This window comes from Nicotiana attenuata, chromosome 1, assembly GCF_001879085.1.
Source record: "Nicotiana attenuata strain UT chromosome 1, NIATTr2, whole genome shotgun sequence".
Taxonomy (NCBI): Eukaryota; Viridiplantae; Streptophyta; class Magnoliopsida; order Solanales; family Solanaceae; genus Nicotiana; species Nicotiana attenuata.
In genome coordinates, this window is record NC_031989.1 from 45965662 (window position 1) to 45979558 (window position 13897).

General features: G+C 37.5%; 1 protein-coding gene across 1 annotated transcript in view; it reads left to right on the forward strand.

The window, feature by feature from the left end:
• LOC109235725 (probable polyribonucleotide nucleotidyltransferase 1, chloroplastic) overlaps nucleotides 1-13897 on the forward strand; it is a 46473-nt gene that overhangs the window by 30363 nt on the left and 2213 nt on the right. The window contains exons 12-23 of the mRNA XM_019401949.1: nucleotides 328-441; nucleotides 912-1004; nucleotides 2980-3158; nucleotides 3347-3530; nucleotides 7567-7614; nucleotides 7739-7811; nucleotides 10938-11011; nucleotides 11096-11203; nucleotides 11296-11390; nucleotides 11637-11700; nucleotides 11904-11957; nucleotides 12045-12086. Of these exons, the coding sequence (XP_019257494.1) occupies nucleotides 328-441; nucleotides 912-1004; nucleotides 2980-3158; nucleotides 3347-3530; nucleotides 7567-7614; nucleotides 7739-7811; nucleotides 10938-11011; nucleotides 11096-11203; nucleotides 11296-11390; nucleotides 11637-11700; nucleotides 11904-11957; nucleotides 12045-12086 (1128 nt within the window). The remainder of the gene's footprint in view (nucleotides 1-327; nucleotides 442-911; nucleotides 1005-2979; nucleotides 3159-3346; nucleotides 3531-7566; nucleotides 7615-7738; nucleotides 7812-10937; nucleotides 11012-11095; nucleotides 11204-11295; nucleotides 11391-11636; nucleotides 11701-11903; nucleotides 11958-12044; nucleotides 12087-13897) is intronic.

Here is a 13897-nt window from a genome sequence, read left to right on the forward strand (position 1 = left end):
CCCCCCACCCCCCCCCCCCGGGGTGAAAAAGGAAAGAAAAATCTGGAGCAAACACCTGTCTATGAACTCCGATACCATGTTCGGAGTTGAGTGTTTTTCATCAAACGCATTTTGCATATTCCTTTGAATTAGTTGATGTTATGCTTTGTCATTGCTTCTAACCAGAGGGACGGAGCAAAGCTGTGAAAAAAAATTTCAGGAGTTAGGAATGTGCCTAGGATTTATAGGACCTGGTCTTTGCACCTGAGTATTAGTCTTTTCCATCTGAATTTCAACTTGGTGTTGAGTTAGTTTACAGTTATGCTTTTCATTTTCTCCTGTATTCAGAGAGGTAAGAGAAGTGATGGCAGGACCCCTCAGGAGATACGGGTGATTGACGCACGCTGTGGACTGCTTCCCAGGGCACATGGGAGTGCTCTCTTCACTCGAGGTGAAACACAGGTTTGTTCCCTCTATATTCTGTAAAATGCACAACTGAATTAGCCTATTTGCAAGCATCAGGTTTGTCTTTCCTCTGAAAGTTTCTTCAGAATTTGCTCATATGATGAAAGAAAGTTCATTGACCTGATTTTTTTTATGAGTGATGTGCTTTTAAGCTTTAAAGTTTGTAATTTGTTTTTTGTCGTATTTACTTTTTCCTCTACTTTTTCTACTTAATTTAAGCTAAATACTATGGTTGAGGAAATCAAACTAAAATCAGAAATATAAAGAGTTGAGATCCCAGATTTTGCAGAGGGGGAACCATTTTTTCCTTTCCCTTGTGGATCTTGTTTCTGGAAGTGTGAAGATGTAGTATCAAGCTGGTTTGAATTCTGATTTGTTAATTATAGCTTACACTTGATAGAAATATATTCTATTCAATAGCAGTTCTGTTGTGTACTTGATTGCTTCTTGATTTTTTGGTTTTGCAGTCATTGGCGGTGGTAACACTTGGTGATAAGCAAATGGCACAGAAGATAGACAACCTTGTGGATGATGATGAATACAAGAGATTTTATCTTCAGGTATGAGTACCTGTGATAAGTATGTCCAAGTCATTAGACAGTTTCCTATGCTGCCATAACTTACCCACTTTGAAAACCTCATTTTCTACGGATTCTATCACAAGAGAATTTCCCATGGTTAGAGAATACACCTTTCCCACATCCATTCTGCAAGGGCGTTCAAAGGAGTTTATAGTGGAGCTAGACTACTTAAGTTTTTTGGGTTTAGATGCTCAAATTTTCAGAGCAAAACTTTGGTAACTGGTTCTCAGAACAGTTTTTTCTCTGCCTATCTTATAGATATAGGTTTGTCTCTCTCAATTGGTCCATCGAGCTGATTTGGGCCTCTCTCTATTATTTCAAGCCATTGAGCTACTGATTCTGCTCCAAACTAGCTCTTTAGCCTGTTGGACCAACTTCTCTCTACTCCATGCCCACTCTTTAGCCTGTTGAGCCTGCTTTCTCAGTATGTCAACTCTTTAGCATGTTATGGCACTACAATTTATATAACAAAAACTTAAGCAGTAAAAAAAAGGGCCCGAAAACAAGCAAAGAAGAAAAAAAGATTCTTCATCCAGATATACCCCTAAAATTGGGTTATGCATGTCGAAAGGTGTAGAAAATATATATGTCCTGTGTCAAATCTATGAGGGTTCCCTTAGAAACTTGTCATGGACCATAACAACTCCACCCATTACCTTAAAGTTTTTGAATCAATGCTCAGATTCTTTTAGACAAGCTTTTTCAACAAAATGCTTTATTTTAGTTTTATGTAGTAGTAGTTCCATTACTGGCATCAAGTAGCAAAAGTTACAAGGATATGAATACAGAGTTAAGATTATAGAAAACTGATTGTGTCGGTTGTAGAGACAAAAAACTAGGCTATTACAAAGGAACTGACAAAATCCAAAAAATGGTCAATGCTAGATACAGTGGTTGGCTTGAGCCAGGAAAAAAAAAGAACATCTTTCCTGCCGGGAATGACTCGAAGTAGAGATTCCATCAAAACATCTCTGAATTTTTTTTATCCAGATGCACCAAAAGATACTTCCAGGCACCATTAGCCAGATATTCTTGATGGCTTTATTATGTTGTATGAGCTCCAGCTCATATATGCTTCCTTGATATTGTGTGGCATGGCCCAACTTACACCAAAAATAGTTAGGAACATATTCCATAACTCTGAAGCTATACAATGTAAGAGTTGGTGGCTGACACTTTCTGCATTGGACTTGCACATGTAGCATCTATTAGCCAATTGAATGCTCCTTTTTTCTGAGATTATCCTGGGTCAAACATGCATCATATAGAGAATCAATCGTCATATTTTGTCATTTTTTTTTTGTTTTCTCCTGCTTTATGAAAAATGTTGCCTACACCCAACCATGGTGGGCGGTGCCGGCTATGGTTGTTGATGTAATGGGGTTGTGGTAGTTGAGGTGGGTGACTGTGTGGTTGTGGTTTAGGATGATGGTGGTGGGGTGGTGGTAATGGTGGCGGTTATGGTTGAGGGTGGTGGTGTTGGTGGTGGTTGAGTATGGTGGCAGTGGTAGTAGTTGATATAATGGTAGGCGGCGGCGGCAGTTAGTAGTGAATGTGGATGATAGCATCTTAAAGAAATTAAGTCTTTGTTATAGATCAAGATACAGACTTTAAAAACAAACACACTTAATGTCTGAGATCTGAATAATTAAGATTCAGACCTCCATTAAGTGCAAACAAATGAGGCCTGAGTAACCATTGATGTGTTTATTCTAGATGTCTCTTTTTTTCTTTTCCTTCTTTTGGTTTCTTCTAATTTCTAGAAATCGGTAGAGGTCATTAAGCTGATAATGTTTGTTTGTTTTCTGATTCCATGAATGAAGTGGTAATGTTTATATCCAAACCTCTGTTGGCTTTGTGTTACTTCACAGATTTATTGTGAATGTATGGTTTTCCACTTGGTATCTCAAGGAAATACTTGATATTTTCTTTACCTGCTGGCTTGCTTATGCAGTATTCGTTTCCACCCTCATGCGTTGGTGAAGCTGGGCGTGTAGGGGCACCATCAAGAAGAGAAATTGGTCATGGAATGCTTGCAGAGAGAGCTCTTGGACCAATACTGCCTCCTGAAGATGACTTCCCTTACACTGTTCGTGTTGAGAGTACCATCACTGAAAGCAATGGCTCATCGAGGTAGAGCGCTTAAAACATGTTTAGAATGTGTCATGTATGTATCCATAGCTGCTATTTTTTTACACCTTAACTATGTTCAAAGGGTTTTATTTCAGTAACCTGAAAAAAGTAGGGGATAGTCCCTTTCTAGTCTTCCAGAGTTCGTCGCCATTTTTCTTTCTGTGACATCTATCTTCTCTATGTGGCAGTATGGCATCTGTATGTGGTGGGTGCTTAGCATTGCAAGATGCTGGTGTTCCTGTTAAGTGTGCTATCGCTGGTATTGCAATGGGTATGGTTCTGGACACAAAGGAATTTGGTGGAGATGGAACTCCACTCATCCTTTCTGACATATTGGGTTCTGAAGATGCATCAGGAGATATGGATTTCAAGGTACTACTTTTTAAATTGTTTCTATCATCTTCCTATCACGTGTTTCTTGGAAAAAAGGTATCTTACATATTTATGCCAATTCATCTGTGTTTGAAGGTCCTTGTAATTTATGATAGTGTGATTGAATAAAATGATTTTAGAATTTTTGCAGTTCAATGACTATAGCTAAACTAGTGCAGTGATAGCTAAACTAGTGCAGTGAGCAAATCAGATGAAGTATTGGAGCGGGTTTCATGTGCCTGCAACGCTGCCTTTACTGTAAAGGCTGTTTGGTTAGTTAGAGGATGTTTTGAAATCTGGGAAAAGATAAACATTGAAAAAGTAACCACGTAAAGCAAACTGAGGAAAACTTTTTATCTTGTGCAGTCAATAGACTTGACTAATGCGGGATTCTAACACCTCTCTGCACGCCTAGGGCTGTACATATGGAGCATCAATAGTATAGCATGGGTGCCAAACATGTGTTTGGCTCATGTTATAAAAATATCTTGGACTTAACTCAACCCCAAACCTAACTAATGAGGTAAGGATTGTCGGAGACCGTATAAAGTGACTACAACTATTGCTTCAACCAATCTAGGAACACTCTAGAAACCGGGGCTTTACTAATAGTCTTGGCAGCGCCCCTGTTAACTCTTTTATGTTCTTCAAAGACATCTTAGTTTTCGACTTTTGTTAACTTCATAAAACACTCCTTTTTGCTTTTGTAGCTATTTGCACCTTCTCATTCCACCACCTAAGTCTCGTGGTTGAGGTCCTAGGTCTTTGGTCACACCTAAAAATTCCTGCTTTCGTAATGCAAGTTGCCATTTCATTGCACTACATCTGCTTCCAAGTCACAGTAGTCCTTCTTCAAAAGCTTGTCCTTAAATGCTATTTGGTTTGCGTTGTCTGGTGCTTACCACCAAATTCTTGGTTGCATGCAACTGTTCTCCTTTCTTGTTCCACTCTTTCGTTTCACATTCAGTTTCACACATCCATGTTGCGTGATCAGAGCTTCTCCTAGCATAACCGGCTGGTCTTTCCATATGGTCCTATACTTCTTCCGGTAAGAATGAAGTTTATTTGTGATGTACTTTCAAGGTTTTGCACCTCTCAAGTACAAAGAAGAGAGAAAAACAAAAGCACCCCGCTAAAGTTTTTCACAAAACTAGCGAAAGCGTTCTTCAAACTCACGTTAGAAGAATGTAAGATGGGAAAGAAACCTCACCCACACGTTCCCCAATCCCGCAAGATTGCAAGAAGCGTTGAATAAAGGAAGAAGAATAAAGTAAAAGATCAATCACGTTTTTGAAGCAAAAGCTTAGAAAAACTAATCACCCCTCTTTATTTTCAGCTTATTGAGCCCTTTAAATAGGCCTTACATTGAGTAAAATTGATAAGGTTAAGGAAAACTAATCCTAATTAAACGAGAACAAGAATAAGGCTAAGAAAACCTATCCTAACTAAAATTGGAAAAAGAATTCTAGTAAGAATGGGATACCAACTAAAAATCCTAGTTTGACTAGAACTACAAATATAATCCTACTAAAACAAGAATTAAATTACTAGGAAATAAGAAATAACAAATCATAATCTTTAAGGAAAAGAAATCCTAATCTTGAATGGATTCTTCGCTTCTTGAATTTCTTGGATTTTTAGCATTCTTGATCTTGCATCATTCTCCCCTGGTTGAAAAAGACTCGTCCTCGAGTCTAACAGCTTCCATAGATGGCGCAAGATTTGCTATAATAAGAATGAGGACCCAAGGGAAAAAAAAAGGGGGACCCAATGCTCACTAGCTTTTAAGTTACATTTTGCTAGTTTATCATAGAGCTTCTTCACGTTATAAGCAAACTTAGCATGTGGTCGAACCAAATCCCACTTTCTAAGTTTCAACTTTCTACCAAGTCTTTTCCATGTAATCTTTCTACGTTGACTCTCAAACTTCAACTTATGATATGAAGTTATTGGTGTTGGAACTTCATGAAACTTAGCCAACTCCATGTCTAACTTTGAATTAAGCATAGGGATCAACGTTCTTCTAGAGGCTGCATCAATTGCTATGCGTGTACACCAACAGTCACTTTGATGATGCTGATATATATTTATGAGGTGAACACATCTTATTTCTCCAATATACCTCAAACTCTCCATTATCCACTCCTTCTTAGGTAATCCTTCCTCTTGTTCATGCATGTTTTTATGGACTTTAGGATTAACGCAATATGCTGACTTGTTTGGGATGATTGCGTCAACAATCAAATTAATATTGTGTTGAGCATCTCTGAAAGACGAAAAGTCAACAACACACATGGGTAGATAATCCAATGGATCGTCATAAAGCTTTGGTGGTAATTCCTTAAGTTTTGGATTCAATGCATGTTCCTCGTCTCTTTGATATTGGTCTTCATCGGCTTCGTCATCTTCAATCCCTTGATTATCTGAATAATTATCATATTGGGCATGGTGCCTTGGTACCCTTGTGCCTTGGTCAGCTTCAACCTCTTCAGCTCTTTGTGAATGAATTGGTGGATATAGAAGTGGTAGATGTGGCGGTTGTAGGCGTTGTGGCGAATTTGGTAGTTGATATTGAAATACCGAACTTTCAACTAATTTAGTCAGATTCTCCATTGATTCCTTCAAGTCATCTAGCTGCACTTTAATTTCTTTGTTGTCTCGTTCAAGGATTCTAGTTCTTAATTTATGAACTTTTAATTGAAGATCTATTGAAGAGGATCCCGAACTTGGTATTTTCTTGTTTGGTGACATGATGAACAATGTAGCAAATCAAGAATTCGGACCTGGAATTTGTGCTCTGATACCAAATTGATGTACTTTCAAGGTTTTGCACCTCTCAAGTACAAAGAAGAGAGAAAAACAAAGCACCCCGCTAAAGTTTTTCACAAAACTAGCGAAAGCGTTCTTCAAACTCACGTTAGAAGAATGTAAGATGAGAAAGAAACCTCACCCACACGTTCCCCAATCCCGCAAGATTGCAAGAAGCGTTGAATAAAGGAAGAAGAATAAAATAAAAGATCAATCACGTTTTTGAAGCAAAAGCTTAGAAAAACTAATCACCCCTCTTTATTTTCAGCATATTGAGCCCTTTAAATAGGCCTTACATTGAGTAAAATTGATAAGGTTTAGGAAAACTAATCCTAATTAAACGAGAACAAGAATAAGGCTAAGAAAACCTTATCCTAACTAAAATTGGAAAAAGAATTCTAGTAAGAATAGGATACCAACTAACAATCCTAGCTAGAACTACAAATATAATCCTACTAAAACAAGAATTAAATTACTAGGAAATAAGAAATAACAAATCATAATCTTTAAGGAAAAGAAATCCTAATCTTGAATGGATTCTTCGCTTCTTGAATTTCTTAGATTTTTAGCATTCTTGATCTTGCATCAATTTGGCTGCAATTAGGTAAGTGTTAGCTAAAGATAAATAAAAAATTAAGGGAATCTCTAAGATAACCTTTCCATATGGTCCTACACTTAAATTGAGCAAGGAGTTATTTCTTTCTTTAACCTGCATTTCCTTGAGTTGTTTATTGGTTGCATCATTTGGTTTCCCATCTCTTAAGATAGTCCAAAGCTCAGTTGCTGGTAAGAACTGAACGTTCCTTTGCCTGATGAAGGAGCTGCGTAGGGAGATCTTATGTATCGACAGGAGTATCTCTAAAATTATATTTTCCTCATGCCCTGTTGAATACTGGTGAAATTCAATATCTCAAATACTATCTGCGCAGATAGTGAGTGCTAGGGGCTAGTACTGATTGTAATTTAGACACTATGGATGATCGAGTTACCAGAAAAACACGCCAATGAAAAATGCAAAACATTTAAGATGTTTGTAGTTTGATACCAAACAAAGTTGTGATCTTATATGAATCCTTTGTAACCACTCTGTATTCCAATGCTACTTTGCTTATAAAGAGTGTATGTACATACAAAGATTTCTAGTTCATTATTCAATATGTAGTGTATGGTGGCTTTTGATGGATATTTGGAAGGCAAGCCTCTTAAAAGTGTGATTTTGATTGCACAGGTTGCTGGAAGTGATGTTGGTATTACCGCGTTTCAGATGGACATAAAGGTATACACAACACATTGGATGTTTATCAGCAGCAAGTAGTTAAACTAGTTCAAACGGCAGAAATGGTTTTGGTTTCTTTTGTTTGTTCGAACTTACTTGACTCTTTTTGCTTATTTCGTGCCAGGTAGGAGGAATTACGTTGCCAATCATGAAACAAGCTCTCTTACAAGCAAAAGATGGACGAAAGCACATTCTTGGTAATGATAAACTGCATGTAGTTTCACTCTCTTAAAAAATAGTTTCGACAAGCAATCAGTTTGTTTCACGTCATGTGATTGTGGTGCAGCACACTATTTGAGGTACATATGAAGAGCTACTAAACGGGGAAATGAAGTCAGTGTGTTAGCCAAATCATCAAGCATGAATTGTTAGGAATAAGCTCAGTCTACTCTGCTACAGATAGCTCATAGCTAGCTATTATTGAACCCACCAAGGAAAATCTTAAAAAATATCCTAAATTTGTCAGGTCTAGTGCCATTAAGTAAGTTATGGCTACGTTCCCAAAATTCCTTCTCAGAAGCGCTGGAGTCCCCTAATACTGCTCCTGATGGGCTTGTTAAGAAGCTAAGGTAATAATCAAGGTCACCCTAAAACTGCCTATTTATCATAAATAATAAGATCCTTGTGCTGTTGAAATTTTTGGATGTAAAAGTATGGCTACATTCCTTAAATTCCTTCGAAACACTGAAGTCTCCCAATACTGCTCCTTAATGTGTTCACTAAGTAGCTAAGGCAATAATCAAGGTCCCTATAACTTCCTATTTTTCATAAATAATAAAACCCTTATGCTGTTGAAATTCTTGGATGTAAAATACAGTTTAAACTCAATGAACTAAAAAATGAAAAATATCCTTCAAAGGCAACTTTGCTCTTTTTTAAGATTTATATGTTTGTTACCTTTTAATTACTCCAAAAAAAATAGTAACTTATTTAAAAAGAATATACATGTTGTCTTTTACATTCTATTGAAGAGAAAAGACTTCATTACATTGCAGTAGGGGCACCCGCATTTCCACTTTAACCAGTCCCCTAGAACACCATAATCAGCCCCCTTCACATATTAGTGAAATATTACATATACAAAGTCCTAAGCTTCCTCTAGCTACTGTACCCCTGTTCAGGCTACTTCTATCCCTAATCTGAAACATGACGTTGTGCAGCAGAATCAGGCAACTCTCCGTTGTTTGACACTAGCAATCTGATTAGTTTAAATCACTGTTATTAAAAGCCAAAGGATGAAGCAATGCGAAGCCGGCATTATCGCTTCACAGTCAATAATGTTGTGACTATGCTTTTTCTGAGCGGAGTGTCTATCGGAAACAATCTTTCTACCTTCACAAGGTAGGGATAAGACTGCAAACAGACTACCCTCCCCAAACCCCACTTGTGGGATCACATTGGGTTTATTGTTGTTTTTTTTTTTTGTTGTTGTTGTATTAATAATCAAATTGTAACAAAATTAATAATTTCAACATCTTTTTACTATAATGTCGATATTAATCCAACCCCAAAGTTGAGATCAAAGAACCAGCCGCTTTTTGTTTGGATCACTTATGCGAGTCATTATTTGAAGTGCACACTTCACCGAAGCGCATAGCTTCAACTGTGATGCAGTAACCCCTCGCTTCGCATTGCTACACTGAAGCGCATGGCTTCAAAAAGAAATACAGAAGTGGAGAAACCATGAAAAGGAAGCAGTAACACGAAGCACTACAAAAAGCAGCAAGATCCTAAGAACACTAAAGCAAAAGAAACAACCGGTAATAATAAGGATCTAAGTATAAGAAAGTAGGAGAATACTATTGATGCTACAGGTAGGATAAGGATAAAAGCCTGACTACCTACTAGTGTTTTACCCTAGTTCTCAACCTCCACACATTCCTATCAAGGGCCATGTCCTCAGTAAGCGCAGATGTGCCATGTCTTGCCTTATCATCTCACTCCAATACCTTTTTGGTCTTCCTCTACCTCTCGTCAGACTCACCATGGCCAACCTTTCACACCATCTCACTGGATAGCTGAGCCTCTCCTCTTAACATGCCCGAACTATCTGAGCCTCGGTTCGCGCATATTGTCCACCACGGAGGCTACTCCTACCTTGTCCTGAATGTCTTCATTCCTAATCTTGTCTCTTCTAGTAGGCCCGCACATCCATCTCAGCATCCTCATGTCTGCTACCTTCAACTTCTGAACATGTGAGCTCTTGACTGGCCAATACTCCGTCCCATACAGCATAATCGGCCTAACAACCACTCTATAGAACTTACCTTTAAGTCGTGGTGGCACATTCTTATCACACAAGATACCGGAGCGAGCCTCCATTTCATCCACCCCGCCCCAATACGATGGATGGCATCATCGTCAATCTCTCCATTACCTTGAAACTTCCTTTCTTGGGGTGACTTGTGTCCCAAGCTTACTTCCACATCCGCTTCATGAGTTACGTCCACTGAACTTACACTCCTGGTATTCTGTCTTAGTCCTACTCAACCTGAAACCATTAGACTCCAAGTTTGGTTTCCAGAGCCTAGCGTTTTGTATATGTTTTGCATTTTAATTTGATTATTAGTACTAACTTTTATATATATTTTGTATTTTTAATTTTCTGTAATTATGCGTTTCACTTCAAAGAAGCATGGGCTTCACTTCTCGCTTTTCGCTTCAAGCTCCAAGAACCTTGTCGCTTGAGCTTTTCGTTTTGAAAAATCCTAGTCTCAGTAGATACTTATTTCAGCTTCTTGGCTTTTCCTGACGTGTTTGGATAGTGCTTGTAGATAACACTTCCGGTATGCAACAACATTCTCCCCATGAAAGGGAATTGCAACAGCTAAAATTCTTTTCAATATATAGTTTCTCCTTTCGTTTCTTTCCCTCTTGAAGTTTCTACATATTCTGCATTACTCCTTCATCCCCTTCTATGTGGGCGCTTTAGTTCAGTACATTTGTTAACGACATTCTACGTATATAATATATAGTAATGGTAATAGCACAGAAAATATTGGAGTAGTTGAATAGTTGCTTCATCTGGAAAATCTTGGTATAAAAATTTGAATTGTTAGGAAGTCTGAAAGCTGTTACACTGTAAATTTCAAGAGATGCCTCAAATGTGGATTTTATGAACTGTGGCAGAGGAAGTATAACATTTAGCATGCATATTGATGTCTGTTGTATTAGCATGTTGTGCATTTGACCTTATCAGAATAATGAATCTCAAAGTTTTTTCTTTCAGAATTTTCTTCTGTTGATAACTTTCTTTACAACTTCTCGAATTGCATTCTTCTCCTGATGAACTTGTTTTGGCACTTTCAATTTGTGCTCTTCAGCTGAGATGTCAAAATGCTCGCCACCCCCTTCAAGAAAGCTCTCAAAGCATGCTCCGCTAATCCATGTTATGAAGGTCTGTTGTCTATCTGATGCTCACTTCATCTGTAGTGGTGATTAAATGAACAGATTTCAATCATGTTTGTCAATGATTTCATAGGTTAAACCAGAAAAAATAAACCTCATCATTGGCTCTGGGGGGAAGAAGGTGAAGAGCATTATTGAAGAAACTGGTGTTGAAGCTATTGAAACACAAGATGATGGCGTGGTCAGTTAGGGAGAAAACCTAAGTTTCTAGTTTTTGATTAGCATGTCAATTTGAATACTATGACTTTCAAAATCTTAATGAGGTTATTACAGGTAAAAATAACTGCAAAGGACTTGTCAAGCCTGGAAAAGTCAAAAGCCATCATAAGTAGTCTAACGATGGTTCCGGTTGTTGGTGACATATATAGGTCTCCTCTCAATCCTACTTATTAAAGAGAACTTTTTTATTATACTATCCAGAGATCTTTTTTGTAGCTTTGAGATTTGCATTACAGTTGCTCAACATGTGCAACTCCTGGGCATCATTCTCGTACTTCGCATATTTCTTGTGCCATTGATGCCTAATTTTCTAATTTGTCAAATCTTTAAAACTGTTGAATTGTTTCTGGTTTTGATTAATTGCGCTTTTGTATTTCCTGTTTTTGCCTAATCAGGAATTGTGAGATTAAATCTATTGCACCTTATGGAGTTTTTGTGGAGATTGTGCCTGGACGAGAGGTATAATATTTTGTCTACTGAAACATGTAAACAATAAGATGCTATTCTTTCTTATGTTTCATCTACTAGAAGTAATTGTCATGCTGATTCATTTGTTTGACACTGTTATTTATCATGCTTTTTTGTAAAGATGATTGTTTCTCCTGTCCAAAAATTTCAGCATCAGGGTGCTCTTCTAATTAATGCAATTATGTTTAATTCAGGGATTATGCCATATCAGTGAGCTGAGTGCAAATTGGCTAGCCAAGGCTGAAGATGTAAGCTCACAAGTCACTTATATGTTATTGCATTTAACAATTCGAATGGTCATAATAAAAATAGTTTATCCTGTTTCCTAATTACAGGCTTTCAAAGTAGGAGACCACCTGGATGTCAAGCTCATTGAGGTTGAGCTCTCTTTCCTTTACATCTAGAACACTGCTAATTATGGTTTTCCTTTGACAACTCTGTGTGATGCTGCTTTTGGGTCACTTTTGCTTTGCACTAACTAATGCGTCTCTTACCTGTCTTGAGTGGAGAATGATTTTTGATGTGGATTCTTAAAATCATATGTAATCTTGCAAAGCAAGTATTACCTTAATATCTTTACTGTACCTTATATTTGGTAATACAGCACTGTTTCAGCATTGAGATACCTGGTAAGGTAAATATATTTCGCCGTTTCAGCTTATGTGACACATTTTCCTTATTAATCTGTTCCAAAAAGTATGGCACATGTCTATATTTGGAAACAATTTGATTTTAAACTTTACATTTTACACATTTTACCCTTAACGAGAAGCTTTTATAGCCACACAAAAGTTATGGAATGTCTAAGACCACAAGTTTCAAATGGCTTATAGCCACACAAATATTATGGGATGTTTAAGACCACAAACTTCAAAAGTCTTCATATTTTGTAACTCCATGCCGAGTCAAATATTAATTTTAACCTCTTCAGTTGTAAAACTTTGGATTTAGAAGGCTTCGATGGTTTCTTCATTGCTTCTTTCTTCAACTATTTTATTTAAGCCCAGTCCTTTTCCATCTTTCAGTTAGTAGCCCCTGCAATGAAGATTTGAATTGTCCGTTTATGATAGGTTAAATTAAACATCTAGGAGTCACGCTCAAACTTATTCTCATATGGTTGCACTGTGCTCATAAGAATGTAGTGTTAATCGTTTATGGTCTTTGAAGAATGTTGTGTCATACTTATCACTGTTGATTAACATGGCAAACTTGAGGGCCGCAGAAATGCTCAGGAGTCTTCGAAGACTGTTAAGTTTTCCATTATTATGTAATGGTATCAAATCTTTAAGAAAGACATTTGTTGTTTCCTTGGCTTCCTTCACATAAATCTAAGGTTTTTAGTCATTTGGCACTTCAAGATACAAAATAAATTTGATGGCTTGTTCTTCCAACTTCTTGCTTAAATATACCTGATGCAAGACATCTTGTCCTCATATGTTACGTGACTTGCTTCACGATTTTCCAAATGTATCTTTCTACCCCATAGGGTTTCGGAGATGTCCTCATTTAATACTTATATTTTTTTTCCTGGCTATTGGTTGCCTAGAAATTGATGAAGTTTTCTCTTCGCCCTGCCTACAGTTTTCATTTAAATTGTAGACCTTTAGAATCGGGAAAGCTCAAGGCGATGAAATCCTTTCTTTTCTCATCTCCTCCGCTCACAAGCTTCACTATATTTTCTTTCCCCTTGATTGAGAAGGACAGGATTCCATCTGAATCTATGTATACATTCTGGCACGGTCTACTAAAGCTTTGATATAAAAAACATTTTTATAGATGCAGATGCCTGAGCTAATTTTTTCTTCACTGGTGCATTATGTCTTGAAGTTGTAGTGAAACTTTTCTCATTTTCTTACATTTTCCCTTGAAGAAAGCGAGATCTATGGATTCTTCTTCCAGAGTCAAGGCTAATTCATTGAGTTATTTTGGATACTGATATACTCCTCCAATGACTGAACTATCTATTGTTTACCAAGTTTTGGTACTTCGCATAAGGAAAGGTAAGCTTCTGTGCAAGGATGTTAGCAAAAGCATAGGTATCTAGTTTGGTAGACCATAAGAATGGAAACTTTGGGTGGTTGTCTGCTCCCCATATTCTGTAGGACCTAGTGGCTTGTCCCCCATTCTCTCCTCTCTCTCACTCACTCTCTCACTCTCTACTTTGTTTAAAACTTGGGGCGCGGGGGGG